Source organism: Schistocerca piceifrons, chromosome 1, assembly GCF_021461385.2.
Source record: "Schistocerca piceifrons isolate TAMUIC-IGC-003096 chromosome 1, iqSchPice1.1, whole genome shotgun sequence".
NCBI lineage: Eukaryota > Metazoa > Arthropoda > Insecta > Orthoptera > Acrididae > Schistocerca > Schistocerca piceifrons.
In genome coordinates, this window is record NC_060138.1 from 1,200,047,889 (window position 1) to 1,200,067,853 (window position 19,965).

At 39.3% G+C, this 19,965-nt stretch overlaps 1 protein-coding gene across 3 annotated transcripts in view; it reads right to left on the reverse strand.

Moving 5' to 3' along the window:
- The window catches only part of LOC124781594 (integrator complex subunit 1), a 269,211-nt gene that overhangs the window by 58,714 nt on the left and 190,532 nt on the right, over nucleotides 1–19,965 (reverse strand). For all 3 annotated transcript variants that reach the window (XM_047253875.1, XM_047253873.1, XM_047253874.1), the window contains exons 23-25: nucleotides 16,869–17,041; nucleotides 7,534–7,730; nucleotides 5,451–5,615 (exon numbers count right to left, since the gene is read on the reverse strand). In XM_047253875.1, the coding sequence (XP_047109831.1) occupies nucleotides 5,451–5,615; nucleotides 7,534–7,730; nucleotides 16,869–17,041 (535 nt within the window). The remainder of the gene's footprint in view (nucleotides 1–5,450; nucleotides 5,616–7,533; nucleotides 7,731–16,868; nucleotides 17,042–19,965) is intronic.

A 19,965-nucleotide genomic window follows, 5' to 3' on the forward strand; every position in this document is an offset into this window, starting at 1 on the left:
CCAGATTCTGCCCATTCTAGGGCTCTCCTCTGAAGTATTTCTGGTTCTAATCTTTTAAAGTGGTCAAACCACTTAAGCTATTACTCCCCATAGTTTGTTTTAGGAGCTTGATCTGCAAGATGTTTCCTATTATTTTATTCCTTATCCTGTCCCTTCTCATCTTACCCGAGGACCCCTTGTGGAAAATACATCTCTGTTGCTTGTATTTTGCTAAAATCTTTCTTTGTCCAAGTCAAACATTCTGATCCCTAGGTCAAAAATGGCAGATAACATGACTTTTACATCATTATATTTGCTTTGGCAGATAATCTCTATGTCTGACACACAAAAATAAAATTTGAAACAATTTTCTATTCTCTACCAGATTTCATCCTTCATGTTTTATTTCTTGGTTAATTACTTCCTAAATACTGGAAAGCAACTACCTCTTTAATGATTTTTCCATCACAAGTTACATCCTTCAATTTTCTCTTTTTCTGCTGATTTTTATTACCACCTCTTTTTTTATTTATTTATTTTTATTTTTTTTTAATAATCCTATTTTCATGCCCACTTGTTCAATTACCTCTGCCAGTAGTTTACTGGTTCTTTTTTCTGCTTTTTTTCTTCTAAAATCATCAAGTCATCTACATATGCTACAATTTTCCCATCATCTGCTGCTGATCCTTGGTGAACTCTCCTTATAACACTGTCCATGATTATATTAGAAAGAACTGGTGTGAGTCCACTTTTTTTGGTGAACCTCTCTGCTTCTTGTGAGCCATTCCAATTATTTGCTATCACTTCTATTACAATTCAGGCATTTTTCGTACATGTTTCTATTTCTCAGTTCCATTCTTTTTGAGTGTTCCAGTCTATTCAGACCTTGCCATCTCTCTTCCCTTCTAACATTGTCATAAGGCTTTTTTATATTTATGAATGCAGCTATGACGTCTTTCCCAAATTCCCATTTCTTTTCTACAACTTGTCCTAACGCTGTCGCTGCCGCCGACCCCCCCCCCCCCCCCCATGATTACCTCACGTTTAACCTTAAACTTCCTTCCCTACATCCCTTCCCAGTGACTCTAGTGCTACAGACACAATAGTTACTAATAATCCTACAACCAATCACGATCCACGACCATTAAGATGCACCACAGAGAATACAGGACTGAGTGTCTCCACCAGTATACAAACTAGTCTGCTCACATTCTTTTCCACTATGAGCTGATACCAGATGTCCAATATGACACACAACACAACCGCAAAATATTAGGCCCACCACAGAACCTTGCCTAATCTTTCACTCTGTGACATTAATTTTGTGGGTCACACCTCTGAGATTGAGATCCTACACTCTAATAGCTGGAACAATGGTCAAAAAGTCATCCGAGAAAGCTCTCTATGTTACTTGTGCCTTATTCTATGCTGGGAGTACCATTATAAACCACAGAAGACATCACTCCCATTCTCATCATGGTTTAATGCTGCAACACATATTGAAAAACTTTCATCACTTTGCCCCCCCCACCCTGTCCCTCCAGGGTGAGGGGGTGGGGGGACACAGAAAAGCTTTGCATCTGAACACCACTTTCAGAATCTCAACAATCCCCCATGCACTGCATATCTGCACCCCATAATCAAACCCCTTCTGCAATGCTATGGCCACACCTTCAACAGAAATCAGATCAACTGCTTTCCTCCTCTGCCACACGGCCCTTCACTTCAAAAGAACGTGTCATTTCAAATTTTGTAATCATCGGACCAATGCCTTTTCATATCCTTGAGTGTCCAGAATTTCTGAAGGACTACTGGAGCACCAGCAGCATACGATCCTGCATGGAGACAGTCATGTTGGGCATCTCGGGCGCAAACTGAGGAACAGCCGTGTGCCAATCTGTCGTGTCCACATTCTAACACTTGCAACATCTTCTATTGGTCAAATTTTTATTAAGTTTTCTTTGGCTTCACGACACTTTGACCTGTGTCAATAATATGCTGTTCAAATTTGACGTCATTATGAGCAGTGATTCTCTTTCTACAGTGCTTTGAAATGGGAACTTTAATTATAGACACTCTGTATACTACCAAATCTATTTCATTTGGGAGTTACATTTTGGCAAACTACAGTGCACAACAAAATGAAAGGGGTCACTATTTTGAAATCCAGTCATATTCTCCTAATGTGATGGAGAAATCAGAAATTTGGCTGGAAGGTAACAAACTTTCCTCTGTAATGATGCAAAAGCTTGGTGCCCCTTAATGTCACTCTCAGGGGTCAACAATGTACCGAACAGCAAGGTGTCAACATGTGCAAAATTAATGTGAGGTGTAAGGTAGGTTAACAATATCACATTGGCGCCAAACTTCACCACAACACTAACCCAATGCCACTGTGGATGTGTCACACAATGGCAAGATTGTCTTATCTGCCCTTAACCATGTCTCACTCCTTCTGTTGAAACCTCTGCAATGGAGGTAAAAACCATGATGCCCACAACTGACATCATAGTTTTCTTACGAGTTGCCAAGGAAAACATTTTGGACAAATAGCTGCTCTGAATCAACACAAAAACGTTTCAGGAGGTGTCATAAAGGGCATCAATGAAATCACTTTTTCCCTTGGGTTGTTCGTTTTCACACATTTAGAGTTGAAAATGATAGTTTGCAGTGTGATGTGCAACACAATAATGTATGGACAACATTCTCAACAACCTTTGTTACTGCTGATAACTCTAGGATGATTCAACCTTTCCTTAATGATATTTTAGGGCTACAACCTGACTGAATCTGACCTCACTCCTTTGAAGAGTAGCATGACCACAATTTTTGCTCTGGTACACTGGGATCCTTTAGGGACCATCAAAACCATTTGACAAAATTTGAATCAAACAACGGAAAATCCAGGATGGACTGTAACAATATTATGAAAAGGAAAGTTGCCACTCACCATTGTTGCAGATAGGCACAACAAAAAGACTGTCACAAATAAAGCTTTCAGCCCATAAGGTCTTGATCAAAAATTGCCCTACTGTGGTCTGTGAACAGCTGGGGAGGGGAGAGGGGGGGGGGGATGTTTGTGAAATTTGTGAATTAAACAGCAAAAGAGTTCTACTAACACTTGCCAGTTTGAGAACACTGTTTGTCACATGTGTGCCTTTGTTGAACAGTTTAAAAATATATCTACAGAGACAACCGTTCAGCAATTCCTAAGCACCTGCAGGATATACAACCCCTTCAATACTCTTCAGCTGAGTGCACTATGGCACTGCACTAGCACCTGTTTGCCAAAAGTGAAATCTGAGAGGTGTTGAGCGGTTGCCTGAGAACACTGTTTGTCACATGTGTGCCTTTGTTGAACAGTTTAAAAATATATCTACAGAGACAACCGTTCAGCAATTCCTAAGCACCTGCAGGATATACAACCCCTTCAATACTCTTCAGCTGAGTGCACTATGGCACTGCACTAGCACCTGTTTGCCAAAAGTGAAATCTGAGAGGTGTTGAGCGGTTGCCTATCCTGTAGGTGCATAGGAATCCAAGAATTATTGTCCCTGTACAATTACACTTTTAAAGTGCTCAACAAAGGTGCGCAGGCGGCACTGAGGGTGCTGCCAAACTGACTGAGGAGTCCTAGAGGGACTCTTTGCCGTTTTAGTTATTCATGAATCAGTTGTAGACACCCCACCCACACCCCCGCCCCATGCACACACCACAGAGGTGCAAATGAGGAGGGATAAAAAAGAATGAATACCCTTTTCTGCTTCGGATCAAATTCAGATTTTGTTGAGTGGTTTTGAATGGTCCCTATGTACCAGAGCAAAAATGCGGTCACACTACACTCCAAAGTGGTGAGATCACATAGGGTTGCAGTCCTAGGACGTTCTTCGAGGAAGGCTGAATCGTCTGAAGGTGTAAAAAAATCGTCAAGAATGTCATCCTGTTGCACAATACACTGCAAACTGTCTTTTCTGACTGTCAAATGTGGAAAAATGAAGACTCCGAGGGAAGGGGTAGATTTATTGACGCCATTTGTAACACCTTCTGTGGACTTAATGTGTTGTTTCTGAGCAGCATTGTGTCCAAAATTTTTTGTTTCTGAGCAGCAGTGTGTCTAAAATTTTTTCCTCGGCAAAACATACAAAAACCGCATTGATGCCAATGCTGGGCATCATGGTTATGAGCTCCATCACAGAGGTGTCAAGAAAGTGAGGAGATGTGGGTACGGGAGGTGTGATGACCCTTTTACGGTGTGACATATACATGGTGGCATTGAGTAGGACTGTCATGAAATTTGGTGCCAATGTGATATCATTAATTAACCTTACACCTCACATTAACTTCTGAGCTATGGACTTTTTTCACTTGTGTTGAAACCTTGCTATCTGAAGTGTCACCAAACCTGAGGGTAATGTCTCAGAGACAGAGCAGTATATCTTCTTAGTTGTTGGCTGTTCACGGGCAGAAAGTCTCTCCCCGCACCCTTGGCACCTGAGAATGGCATATCTAGTGTGGAAGCAGCTGATCAAATTTAATGCTGACAACCTTGCCAGAGCCTCTACAGTCAATATCCTGTACAACTAGTCCAATAGGAGGTATGTTGTGAAATTTCTTTCTGTGACATCACCAAAATCAGCCATGACTGAAAATAAACCATTAACTAGTTATGTCATAATCACCCAATAACAATCAGGCCTGAAAAAAAAAGAACATCTTTTACTAGGGCTTTGAGTACTTCTCACTGTGTTCTGAGAGAAGGGACATTTTACAGAAAATCCTACCCTCATAAAGAAAGACTCTGTCATCTACTCAACCTACGTCACATCCCCTGTCCATCTCCATGCCGCTTCAGCTCCCAAACCTACATCCATAGCCCATTCTCTAGTGGACAACCCAATTGCAAGATCCACTCACCTACCGCCACTTACTGTAATCCGACTGTAGCCATTTTCCAATCTGTCACCAGCGTCATCACATACCGGTTGTGCTGCAATAACTGAACAGCATTTTACATGGATATGATAGCTAATCAGATATCTCGTTGCAAAAATGGCCACTGCCATCTGTCGCTAACTCCAAATTTGGCTACACAGTTGCTGAACATACTGCACAAGACACTAATGACTGACATTCACTGCAGTACTGAGGCCATTAAGGGAGAGGGTCAAACTGCGCAACAACTCTTCCCTGACAGCTCCAAGTTGGGCATCGCAGCAATAGCATGCATTAATGACCTTGGTTATGATAAGGGAAATATTAGTAATACAACTCTCCTTAATAAATATCTGCTGTTAGATAGAAGTATGCAGGGTGATCATAGGCAGAAATCACATTATTAATTTCAGCATTTTTCCTAATAGCATGAAGAACATTATGTCATGAAACATGAGTGACATACACTTGGAGCATATTCTTCTGAGTGTATGGCACTAGGTTAGGACATTAATAAAGTGATTATCATCAATACTTACAGCAGCAGCTGTTACAAGCCGAAGTAACGGGTTTGCATACTGTGGAACTTTTACCATCACAGTTACCCAATCATTTCCCATCAGTGAAAGCATCACATCATGCAGAAATTTTATTGTTGCCTGCATGACAACTGTGTTACCACTTTGCATTTCCATAGTCAGTGTCTGAAAGCAAGCACACATATGATTACACTTATTATATCACAGCAATTTAAGTGTTTTCAATTCACATGATGTTCTCCAAACAAAAATTATGTTTCTATCTTTATCATCCACTAGCCCTTAAAATTTTTACTGTGGTGTAATCAAGTATTTTCATTGTACCTATTGTGATACATTGTTATGCAGGTGAATCAAAAGACAATGGCAATTTTTGAGTTACACAGAGGTGGTTGCGGGGGGAGAGAGTGTGTGCATTTACACCTAATTTTAGATATGTTTAAAAAAGGAATATGTTTAGGCTTTAACATTCCATCAACAGTGAAATAATTAGAGAAGAAGCATCTACCTGGATAGGACTACAATGGGGAAGGAAACTAGGGTATATTTTCAAAGGTGTCAACTCCGTTTTCATGTTAAGTGATATTTTTTTTTGGGGGGGGGGGGGGGGGGGGGGTGGGGGAACAGAAAATCTGAATCCAGACAGGCAGGCAGGCATTCAAAGTCGGGTCCCGAAATAGAAGTTCAGTGTTAACCATGGTGTCACTTCTTTGATGTGGCTATTGAAAATCAAATGAACTTACTTTAATACATCAGCTAACATGATCACAGGGATCATACGTTACAAACAATTGTGTAAATGATACTTTTTTTGCAATTGATGCTGTAGGTACATCACATAGTTGAAGTATCAAGCTAGTCCTACAGTCACAAATGGATGAATAGTCGACAACAATTTACATAGAATGAATTTTTCACTCTGCAGTGGAGTGTACACTGATACAGAATTTCGTGGCAGGTTAAAACTGTGTGCTGGGCCGAGACTCCAACTCGGGACCTTTGCTTTTTATGTGCAGATGCTCTACAGTCTGAGCTACCAAAGCACAACCCACGACCCATCCTCACAGCTTGCTTTACTTCCACGTTCCAAACTTCACAAACTTTAGACACTAGCAAGCTCTCCTGGAAGTAAGAACATTGTGGAGATGCTTCCAGAATATATTTTTCACTCTGCAACAGTGTGTGTGTGATGATATGAGATACTGGCAGAAGTATAGCTGTCAGGATGTTTGTGAGTCATGCTTCGGTAGCTCAGTTGGTAGAGCAGTTGTCTATGAAAAGCGAAGATCTTGTGTTTGAGTCTCAGACTGGTACACAGTTTTAACCTGCCAGGAAGTTTCATACCAGTGCACAATCTGCAGCAGAGTGAAAAATTCAGTCTGATAACATGCCCCACGCTGTGGCTATGCCATGTCTCTGCAATATCCTTTCTTCCACAAGTGCTAGTCCTGAAAGTTTCATAGGAGTACTTCTGTGAAGTCTGGAGATGAGGTACCCGACCGAAGTAAAGCTGTGAGGACTGCTTGTGAGTCAGGCTTGGGTAGCTCAAATGATAGAGCTTGCCTGCGAAAGTCCCAAGTTTGAATCTCGATCCACCACACACTTTTAACCTGCCAGGAAGTTTCAACAATTTTACATAGCTCTACCAATATTTTAACAGCCAAGATATTGCTTGTCTGGATTCTGCATCAGAGGAGGCCTGTTACTCATTAAATGGAGACCAAACATTTCAGTGTTTCATGGTAGCCACAGTGTATATTCTTTGCAAAACTGAAACCAGTGAAATGAATATGAAATGTAAAAAATAAAATCCATCTACAGTCTTTTCAACACCATATTAACTTAACCAATGCACATTTTGAAGAACAGCAATGAAGGTCATTCACTACCGCAAATGAAGCTCTCATAATGAAACTGTGTTTTCAAAATGTACAGCCGCAAAATAAATTTGCTATTGAAACTACAGGAAATGTGTCAGCTTTATCACAGGTGTTTTTCTTACATTTCAGCATTATTTACGAGCAGATATTCAGAGAATTCTACAAAATATAAGTTCTCATTTTTTAATTAAAGCCGTGATCACCTTTTGAAAAGTCCTGAATAGGTTTTCTTTCGCAGCCACTGCTGCTGCATCAGTCTCCTGCTTGACCTTGAAGATCTGTATAAGAGTTTCAGGCACGGCAGTAACAGGCACATTACTGGAACTTCTCATGGCATGTAGCTCACTACCTAGTTCCAATGGCAATCTTGCAGGAGCAGAACTGGCCACAGGACTCTCTGCTGTTAAATATAACAGAACATTAAATCAAAGAGTCAAAGTATCAAATAAGAATAATAGCAAAAAACACATGTACAAAACTCATATGAATAACTATCTGCAGTAAAGAGTGCTTGAGTAGCTCAGGTTCTTCTACAAATAAGAACCTCTTGTGAAAAATGGCACTTCATTTCTCTGTAGAAACTGCCACTTGTGTTAGTTAAAAGGTATTAGATTAATTTTTTTAAAAATGTATTGTGTGCATAAAAATTGCTGCAGCATTCACTCTTTCCTTATTGGTAGAGGCATGAAAAAAATCATTTTTTATGGCCAAATTAAGTGCTTTTTTGCAAATTTCTGCATTAGTTTTTGCAGAATTTTGTCCTATTTTTCACCAGAATCAGTGCCATTTTGCTGTCTGGTTCCTTTTTCTGACAATTTCACTAAGGTTTTTTTCCCATTTTTATGTCTTTTTTTTACCAAATTCAGTATCATTTTTCGCCAAATTCAGTGCTATTTTATGGCGAATTCAGTGTTACTTTTACCATTTTTTTTTTTGTTAATGTCACTTATTTTTTGCCAGTTTCAGTGTATTTTCCAATTTTGGTGCTATTTTTGATGTCAAATGATGGTTCATTATGTAAGAAATGAACTATCACTTTAAGATTATACACTGAACCTCAGTCTTGGGGAAAAAGTAGGTCAGATGCAAGTCCGACATTCAGTAACTATCAGGAACAGCTTATAACATTTTTTCCTATGGTAAAATGTTAATTTCATATTATTTCTTAAAATTCACCAATTTGGTGTTACCCCATCAAAAAACGACAATTTTGCTCTATTTTCACATTATTGTTTTCGCAAAATTTTCTGAAATAATCTGCTCGTGTAACTATAAGATGCAACTATTTCCAAGGGAAAAAAAGCACCATCTTTTTCTCACCAAGTTCTTACCTGAAGGAAGCATTAGATCTATTCAGAATAGTAAGCCCAATAACAAGGAAGCAAAGAAAAGCACAACAATTTTATAAACACAATATATCACTTATGAATTAATCTAATTTTTAATGATTAGCAATACTGTGTGTGTGTGTGTGTGTGTGTGTGTGTGTGTGTGTGTGTCAGAAGAAGGCCTTTCGGCCAAAAGCTAACATGTATAGCAGTCCTTCCATTTTACCTGTCTGCAACTCAGCACCTCCTCTATTTGGCAAGTAGCAATTACCCTTTTCATAATGTTATTCCATCCTGCAGTTTCCAATTTTTTAAAGTGATTGTTCTTAGGCTAAAGAATGAGAAGTTTTGTGAAATTTTTTTTTTTATATTACCACCCACAGAATGGAATTACTACTCCCACATGCTATGATTTTTTTCCTTACATGTACTGTCAAATTAATACTGCATATCTGCTATGGTAGGACATGTGGAATATGGTGGGAAAGGATGGAATATCAACTGGCATTAAGTACACAAGAAAAACGATCAAAATATATAAATTAAATGGAAAGTGTTTCACCATAAACAAAAAAAGGCTAAAGTTATTCTAAATGCCACTCAACCCACAAAATTAAACGAACAGAAGTTATTAAAAAAGGGAAAAGCCCCTAGTGAAGATGAATGCTATTGCACTGAACAACCTACTGCCTGACATACAACTACGATTCATTGTAGAATGAATGTATGCAACTCCTGAATTGCTCCCAGTGGGATCCTGCACAATATTCACGTACTGTTTACATGGGAGAGCATCTGCTCTTTAACTTAATCACAGACGAGGAGTAGCGCCCACATTCGGTGGTTACAGGCCAGAACAGGTGCTAAAAGTTCAATCACATAATCAGCAAGTCACCTCCTGAAAGACTTTGTCCTTATCGCATAAAATAATTATTACACAGAAAATGCTTAGGTGCTGAAGTCTCATTTGTGCCTAGAGTAGTCACGGGATCAATCAAATGCAATGAAATTGGCACCCGAGCTGTAACTGAGCCACCACCCTGTTAAACAGTAGCAACTAGGTCGTACAAATTCAATAATTAATGCAACACATTGTTTTCTTGGCCAGTTTTGGTTGAAAAAAATGTGGAATGTGTTGTGGGACATTGTGAAATATTCTCGCCTCAGCCTCTATAGTTTTACGAAGCTCCAGTAGTTGGTGGCGCAATACGTAGCCTTCAAAATGGCATCTGTAACAGAGGTGCGTTCCAAGCACAGCATTCACTTTAATTTCTTTTAGTGGAAAACCAGAGCATTGCATATATTCGTGGGCGCTTGCAGAGTATCTGCAGAGAGCTGGCAGTGAATAAAAGCACGGAGAATCATTGGGCGAGGCGTCTATCATCATCGCGACAAGGTCACATAACCTTGTCTGATCTCCTGCGTGTCTGCCGGCTGCACACCACTGTGACTCCTGCAATGTTTCAATGTGTGGACACACTCATTGAGGCAATCAACAGATAACAATCAAACTCCTTGCTCCTCAACTGGGTGCCTCTGTGGGTAGTGCTGACGCATTCCTCCACCAGCTGGAGTACTCAAAGGTGTGTGTCCGCTGGGTCCCTCACTGCCTGATAGAGGACCAAAAGAGCAACGAGCAACCACATGTGCAGAACTGCTTGTGTGTTACGAGGCTGATCGTGACAATTTTTTGCCAAACATCGTCGCAGGCGATTAAACAAGGGTTGATCAATTCGAAGTGGAAACGAAACAGCAGCCCGTGGAATTGTGCCACACCATCTCTCCTCCAAAGAAAAAGTTTAAAGTCGCACCCTCAGTCAGTACAGTCGTGGCAACAGACTTCTGGGACTCTGAAGCTGTTATTCTATTTGATGTTCTCCTTCGTGGTGCAATGATTAACTCCGAAGTGCGTTGTGTTACCCCTAGGAAATTGAAGAAACAACTTCGGTGTGTTTGTCGGTACAAAAATGTAAACAAACCTGTCTTCCCTCATGGCGACACAATGCCTCACACAAATCTGTGCACCTTAGAGGAGATCACTAAACTGCAATGGAGTGTTCTTCCTCATCCACCCTACAGCACATATCTCGCACCTTCCAACTTCCTCATGTTCGGATCGATAAAGGATGCACCCTGTGGGAAGCAGTACGTGGATGATGGCGAGGTTATTCGTGCAGCAACACATTTGTTCTTATGCTGACAAATAGAGTGGTGCCATGCGAGCATACAGGTCCTCCGTGCTGCACTGAACAAAGATTATGTTGAAAAATAGGTTTTGTAGCCAAAAGAGTAGGGAGTACTATGGTTACTCTTAGCCCTGAATGAAATCAACTTGCTTTCAGAAAAAAAAACACATTACCTGTTGAATGCCCCCCACCCATATATTCTTGGTAGTTAAGTATCTAGTTTGTTTTATAGTCTAAGAGATAAGATCCTTCATGGAGGTGAAACATGTCAGAAAAATAATGTAGAATATATAAATCAGATTTAATTTTCATTCTTCAGTTCTTAGTTTGTACCCAATACCACCTGCTAAGTAATTATATATAACATAAACAGTAATGATCCTGTTACACTTCCCTGTGGCACTCATTGTATGTAGACACATTCCATCCAAGGTGACAGCTGCATCATCCTTGTTAACAAATTATTGATCCAGTTGCAAATCGGCTTAGATAACTCACGGGAACGCATTTTGTTTGGAGAGTGTCTGTGCGGTACTGAATCAAGAGCTTCTTGAAAGTTCAGAAACAATGAATCTGTCTGGGAGCTAATGTTACAGCCCGATCTTTTTACACGGCTAGAATTCCTAAGCTTAAAGGTAAGTATTTTTAAATAATTCATTATGTTTGCACACGTTTCGAACACTGTCCAAGCTGTACGGGAACAAATGCTTCATTTGGAAGTGGTACCAAGGGGTAAAAAGGATATTTTCTAAGTTCTGAACTATCTTGGCAAATTCCATCTGTTAGCCGGAGTGGGACTCGAACCTACAACTTTTGCCTTGCATGGACAAGTGCTCTACTGACAGAGTTATCCAAGCACAACTCTCAACCCAACTCCACAGCTTTACTTCCACAAATAGCTCATCTCCTAGTTTCCAAACTTCACAGAAGTTCTCCCGAATACCTTGTCGGACTAGTTTTCCTAGAAGAAATCTGTGGTGAGACAGTTTAGCAACAGCTAAGGGGACTGTTCCCAGAATGAATTTGCATATTTTGCAACATATTCTGCTGACTGCAGTACCATAACATCCTTCTGTTGTTAACGCTTTTGATTTTCTCATGTAATATCATTGAATTATGCCTACTTATGTTAGAAAAACTAAGATTTTAAGCGAGGGCTAATCAGAAAGTAGGGAACATTTCCATCTGATGCCGCTAGGCGCATGCCGATCGCATATATTTTGGCATGTGCGAGCTCAGCAGCTCAATCAGCGTACATCTGTGACCGCGGGAATGTCTCTGCATGTCTAGTTTTTTCGGTATTCGAATTTGAAATGTGCACTGCAATCTAAAATCCCACTAGTTGTGAGGTGCGGTTTGTGATATGGTTTTTATTGGCAAAAAACCTAAAACCTACAGAAATTTATCGTGGACTGTGCGAAGTGTACGGAAACAACGTAAAGAGTGAATTTTACATCCGGAAAAGGTGCATTTGGTTTAAAAATGGCCGAACCAACGTTCATGATGAAGGAAAGAGTGGGCGCCCGAGCATTGTGACTGACGATCTTGTCGCTAAAGTAGATGAAACGATTAGAGAAAACCGTCGCTTCACAATAACAGAGCTTTCGCTTTCTTTTCCACAAGTTTTACAGACTTTGTTGTTTGAAATTGTCACTCAAAAGCTAGGCTAGGCGGAACTCCAGGCAGGCGTGACACTCTCGCTGAAGTCTCAGGCAGCAGAACTTTATGACAAAGGTCTTTCAAAGCTTGTCCACCGCTATGATAAGTGCCTCAATGTGTTTGGTGACTACGTGGAAAAGTAGTATGTCAGTCACTATTTCAGGTGTTTATAATAAAATGTTTTTATTGCACTTAGATTTTATTTTATTTTTATTTTATTTATTTATTTATTTTTTTATTTTATTTATTTATTTATTTATTTATTTTTTTTATTTTATATAATTTTTTTTTAAGTAGCATGGAGAGCTGCATCAAACCAGTCTCAGGACTGAAGACCACAACAACAACTTTTTTTTTTAATTTTTTTTAAATGCCAGAACGCCATCACATACCAGCTAGGCTAGCTTGCATTGGTATGTGATGGAGACACTTATCATTTATAATGTCATCTCTTATGGACACCTATGTGCTACTTACAACAATTTTATAAGGCCTGCGTGTTATAGGCAACTATTAATATCACCATTGTTTGCCTTGATGTTGTAACCTGTATGTGTCCTAAGATCCGAGGATGGTGGCTTTAGTTTCGCTGAAACCGGTAATCATGGAATAAAAAGAATTCCTGCGATCTTGGCTACCAGTTTATTGTTTTACAAGCATCTAGATTAGATTGCTCCCACATGAGCACAATGTGTTCCCCACAAAAGGAACATTACTGTTTACAATGTTTATGAATGAGTTATTAGAAAGCAATGGAAGCTCTTTAAGACTGTTTGCAGATAATGAGATCGTCTATATGGGAGTAGCAATGCCAAAAGACAGTATCAATTTGCTGAATGATCTGCAGAGGATTGATGAATGGTGCATACTCTGGCAGTTGACCAGATATGTACGAGAGGCATTTGAGAAGTCCGTGCAAAAATAAAAACTACTTATGTGTTTGGGGTAAACCTTTTTTATTTTTCGACATAGTCTCCTTTTAAACTTATACACTTCATCCAATGCTATTCTAGTTTGTTGATCCCTTCCGAATAATAGGAATTGTCCGAGTCTGCAAAATAGCTATTAGTCGTTGCAATCACCTCCTCGTTTGAATAAAACCTTTGTCCCACCAGCCATTTCTTCAAATTGGGGAACAAATAGGAGTCCAAGGGAGCCAAGTCTGGAGAACAGAGGGGATGTGAAACGAGTTGGAATCCTATTTCCATTAATTTTGTGACCACAACTACTGAGGTGAGTGCTAGTGACTTGTCGTGATGGAAAAGGACTTTTTGCGATCCAATCGCCGGAGGGTTTCTTGCAGCTCGGTCCAATAACGATGAATAATATGCACCTGTAATAGTTTTACCTTTTTCCAGATAGTCAGTGAGGATTATCCCTTGCGAATCCCAAAAGACAGTCCGGCCTTTTTTGGTGCAGATTCTCCCTTGGTAACCCATTGTTTAGATTGTTCTTTGGTCTCAGGAGTATAGTAATGTAACCACGTTTCAGCCACAGTGACGAAACAACACAAAGTCCTGCGGATTCTTCCTGAACAGCTGCAAACCATCCTTGCAACACTTCACATGATTCCATTTTTGGTCAAGTATGAGCAATCGCGGAACCCATCTTGCGGATAGCTTTCTCATGTCCAAATGTTTATGCAAAATATTATGTACCCGTTCATTCGAGATGCCCACAGCACTAGCAATCTCACGCACCTTAATTCTTCTGTCATCCATCACCATATCATGGATTTTGTCAATGATTTCTGAAGTAATAACCTCCATAGGGCGTCCAGAACGTTCAGCATCAATTGTGCCCATATGGCCACTCCAAAAATTTTGAAACCACTTATAAACTGTTCTAGTCAAAGGTGCAGAGTCACCGTAATGTTTATCAATCTTCTCTTTAGTCTCCCGAGGCCTTTTGCCTTTTATAAAGTAACGTTTAATCACCACACGAAATTCTTTTTCGTCCATTTTTGGACAATCACTCGACTTCCTTGATGCACACGAATGCCAAACACAAAGCTCCCGCTGGTTCAGGCAGGCAAAATTCAACTAATTACACTGCACAGAAGGCAGTCATTCTTCCCACAGTAAATTCAAGTTTGTCTGCAATAGAAATTGTACACGAAACAATTCTACAGCCCTCCCTTAAATGCTGCTGACTTGTTTGGGATCCATCTCAGGCCAAACTAAAGTAGTCACTGAGCATGATCAAAGAAGGACAATGATGGTAAAAGCTTGTCTGACCAGCAAAAAGAGCTTAATAGACACGTTGAAATTTCTTAATTGGCAGATTCTATACATTTCATGAAGACATGCTCAGAAAATTCGAAGACCAAGCATTCAGGACAAACTATGAATATTCTTCAGCCTCTTATGCATTGATCCCATAGAGTTTGTTTGTACAAGATTAGATTAACAACAGCTAGCACAGAGGAACATAGTCAGTCATTCTTCCCAAACTACATCTGTTAATGAAATGAGGGAAAAATATTGATCCCGAACTACATTTGCATTTTCAGCTGTTCTGGATATTTAGTTTGTTGCTGACAGTTGAAAATGTTATATGTATTGTCGAGTGCTTGGTGAATTTTTACTTTAGAAAAAGGTGGATCAAAGGATGTGTGTTAAATTTTTACCTGAAAACTGAAACGAAATGAAGCACCACATTCAAAGTGTTGACTATGGCTTTTCATGAATCTACTATGAGTAAGACGAGTTTGTGAGTGGTATAAACATTTCAAAGTGGGTCAAGAAGACTGTGAAGATGAAGACTTCCCTGGATACCCTAGCACAGCAATTACTGACAACACAGAAGAAGTAATGAAACTAGTTTTGGAAAATCACTGAATCACCATCTGAGACATTGGTACATCCTTGGGCTCATGCCGAGCTATATTTTGGATATTTTGGGCACGAAACGTGTAGCAAAAATATGAGGAGTGATCAAGAAGTAATGGGAATTTTTTAATTTTCTAGGCTTTATATATCCGACTTACAATTTTTTTATGTTGTTGGTACACATGTTCCTGATGTATGTTTGATTTTCAGCCGTTTTGAATATTTAGTTTGTTGTTGACAGCTAAAAAAGTTATATGTACTGTCAAGTGATTGGTGAATTGATTCCAAATTGTTAAATTTCAACCAAAAACAATGCCGCATAGACATTACTCAGGAATTGCTGAATGAAACTGACAATGATCCAGAACTTCTAAAGAACATGTGACAAAACATGGGTATATGTGTAGGACTTCAAACCAAGTCCCAACTATCTCAATGGAAACAGCCTGAAGGGGGGGAGGGGGGGAGGGGGGGAGGGGGGGGGGAGTGGGAGGGGGGGAGAGGGGGGAGGGGGGAGAGGGGGGAGGGGAGAGGGAGAGAGGGGGGGAGGGGAGAGGGAGAGAGAGAGAGAGAGAGAGAGAGAGAGTGTGTTTCAATCATATGTGAAGGTTTTCTCACTATTTTCTGTGATTACAATGGGGTAGTGCATCATGAGTTCCCGCCTTACCATCTTACAGTTAATACGGAATACTGCCTGGAAATTATGCGCCATTTGCGTGAATCAATTTGAAGAAAACTAACAGAATTGTGGCAAAAGCATTTGTGAATATTTAATCCCAATAATGCTCCCACTCACACCACAATGCTTGCTTGTGCTTTTCTGGCAAGAAACAAAACCGCTGAGTTGCCTCAGTCACTGTATTCACCAGACATGGTCCACCGCGACTTCTTTCTATTCCAGAGGCTGAAGAGAGCCATGAAAGGACTTTGTTTTGCCACCATTGAGGAGATAGAAACAGAACTGCTGAAGGAGATGAACAATGTAACAAAAAGTGAGTTCCAGCAGTGCTTCCAAGATTGACAAAGTGCTGGCACAAGTGTATTATGTCTGAGGTGGATTACTTTCAAGGGGAAAAAAATGGTGGTGATCATGACGAATAAATAAGATTTTTTAAGAAAACTAAAAATTCCCGTTAATTTTTGAACACACCTGTTAGATGAGACAATATGAAGTACCCTCTGGCATGTACTTCATAGGTGTTAAAAGAGCATATGTGTGTGGGTGTAGGTAGGTACAGATCTTTGTTACAGTCTTCATCAAAGAAGCAACTGAGCAGAATTATTAAGGAGTAACCTAAGTGCAGGAAAAAATTTAAGTTGCACGTGTAATCAAAATGGCAATGTCTAGTAACAAGTGAAAAAATAACAAAATAAATACAATAAAAACTGTAAACACTTCACTTGCTTGTTTTAAGGAAGAGAAAAGATGCACCATTATAGTTTTCCTCCATTAAACAAAGCACACAGATTCAACAGGATTAAAATAATTATCTACATGGAATTAAACAGTTTTTAAAACACAAATTAAAATTACCTGGAAACGAGGGCTGCTCTAGATGAAGCACTTGCACCAGTATGTGCCCTCCGTGAGCACCCCGCCTGTGCTGCACTTCCACCAGCTGAGCCATGTAGCTTTTGTCCAGCACAGCTTCAGCCACTTGAGCAGGATCCACTGCCACTGCCAAGTCCAATTTATTGAGCAGTTTGCTGGAATATTTACATGATTATTTATGCCAGAATTTAAAAAACTTCAAAACCAATGCATTTTAAAACTAGCCTTATGCCCTTATAGCCTGCTCAGATTTTTTTCCCTCCTTTAATCAAATTTGAATGTTGTTACGCCCACAGCACATGTGTGAATCTACACATTATAAAGGAGTTAGTAACCATTTACATAGCTGCCAGTTTTGCATAATGAAAGTGTTCCAATGGGTTTAATTTCACATAGCGACTTAAGAAAAGGGACAAATCAAATAAGTGCTTCTATAGTTATTAGTGCCAGCATTACTCCAGGTACTGAATTCTCTCATCTCAAATGGATATTCCTGCATATGGAATCACATTTAAACATGGTATTCGTTTTTGTCAGTAATGATTAGTTTTTGTGGAGGTTTGTTCCATCTATGCAGCTAATTGAAGGCAGTTTGTTTATTGCTATAAGCATTTCACTTCTTTTATTTGTGAAGGATTGTCAATGGTGATTTCCATTGCTGTTAGCCCATACGTGTGGCCCTGGAGATGTTTCATTAGTCTCCATGTTCCAGTTGACCAGTTTCTGGTGTTCTTTCATCCACATTTGATTCAATACATCACTTGGACTTTACATTTTTCTTGATTGGTTTGCACAGTAATTGCAACAAAAATGACTTTGTAAACATATATCAGACCTACTGAAAAATTAAGGTATTACAACAGTTTTTTTCCTATGCAAGTCTGTCAAAGCCAATTTGTCATGGTGGATGTTAAAAATCTTTCACTGATTTAGATTTGCAAAAACTTTTAAATTTTTCATGCTAATTAAGGCCACAGAAACACGGTATTTTCCCAGTGTACATCTGGCCAAAAAACTACCCTGCATTCATAATGAAATATTTTCATTAAAAACAGCAAACCAGTCAGGACATTTTCTTTTATATATAGAGATATCACAGTAGTTTTTATAGTGACAGATTTCCTTCTGCTTTCTGTAAACCAATAGGCCATGAAGTTTGTTCTGTGTAATAGACCTTTTTAATGAGTATGACTACTAAAAAACAATAGCCTATAAACATTTCTATCACACTTTACTGCAATATTAATGGTTTACGTAGCTCAAATTCCAACGTGATCCATAGTCAAAGAGTCACACTTATCATTGGTGATAGACAGATACAAGCTGGTGGGACCCTCTGATCCTGTGATCCAAGCATTCTGGCCTCCCTTTTTAACCTTCCCCAACATAGCCCTCTTTCCTTCTAAGAGTTACGAAAGCTCAGATGTTTCCTTTAATTCTATATGTGGCTACTGGCTGTACCATTTTAGTAGGCCATTTCCGATAGGGTGTAAATATTTTAGGAGTAAATGAGACTACTCACTGAAAAGCAGAGGTGTTGAGTTGTCAAAAAAAAAAAAAAAAAAAAAAAAAAAAAAAAAAAAAGAAGCAGCTTGCTAGATTTTGGCATACACATTTTCCCCCATCTGGAGTACACACACACACACACACACACACACACACCTTCTATGCTCCTACATAGATCCGGCTGCACACACAGTGCCAGGACTGCAGTTCAACATGTGGGCAATGGTGGGATGGGGTGGCAGGACAGAAGGAGAGGTAGGAGGAAGGGGCTTTAGGAATGGGTAGCTATCAGTTTGGAGGGAGGCAGGAAGATTGTTAAGGGGTGAGTAGACTATTTGTTGGCTAGGAAAGCAGGTGGGACAGTTCACAGGTTCATGGGCAAGAAAGTATCTAGTACATACGTTGTTTCCTTATTTGTTTTGTGCCAATGTGCTCTGTGTGCAAGATTGCTGCTCTGTGTGCAAGATTGCTCCTCATACACATGTAGGTCATAACTCTGAAGCTATGAGGTTTACAGAAATGTTTATTACATCATTTGTAAATGTTGAAACCTTTTCTAGACACACTGTGGATTCTTTAAAAAACTCTTCCAGTAAGAATTTATTGCAGTCAGTAACATTATCATTCAACTCAATTTCTACAGTGAGCTCCTCAACTATGGTAACTAATTGTTTAATAACAGTCATTGATAAAATCTCTACAGAATGTTCTAATAAACAAAACTGTATTACAACACCAATAGTCAATGGGCTCTCAGACCAAACACTGCGATTCTTTATGTTAAATGTTAATACTGATCAGGAAATGAAATCTGCTGAATCCAGGTTAAGGAGGGTAGTAAGTAAGCTAAAACTCTATTATTTTAATCAAATGAAACTACAGTGAAACCCCTATTTTATGTTCTATCATGGTCCTGACTTACAAACGCAAAATTGAGAAAAATTCAGAATTGAGGAGAACGCTGAAACCTCCAAAATAAGAGCAAAAACATAGGTAAGTGGGATATACGATTGAAAATTGTAATGCTCTGCAATACATTGCACAAAATTTGTATAAATGAAGGAAATTAAACGTACAGTACAATGTTTATACAATAATTTGTGGTGGTGAATTTCATCAGTTCTTAAAAAAATCACAAATGTGTAACAGTAAGTAAAAACTCTTCAAAAAATTGAAATTGGTATTTGGGTACAACGTAATTAAGCTATTTTCCAACAAGCTATGACCACAAATTATATGTCAAAGCACATGTTCCCGAGAGATGTTTCCTTCATGCTCACCCTGAAAAAAGCAAAAATTGTTTGTTAAGCCATATGCATAAAAGCGGACATCTGCTGACAAACTTTGTCACCATTGCTATTAATGTTTAATGCTTTTCTTCCGAGCCGCACTTCATATGCTCACCGTATCAAAGTTTTATTTTAAGCTTGATGAGAGATGTTAAAAAATGAGTTTATTTCCCCAGTTAACATTACAAGCTTATTAGGAGTAAGTTCAATGAATTTCTGTACACTGTAAATTTAAAAGAAAGCTCTGATGTAGCAGTTTCACCTTATGCTTTCTATCACTACTG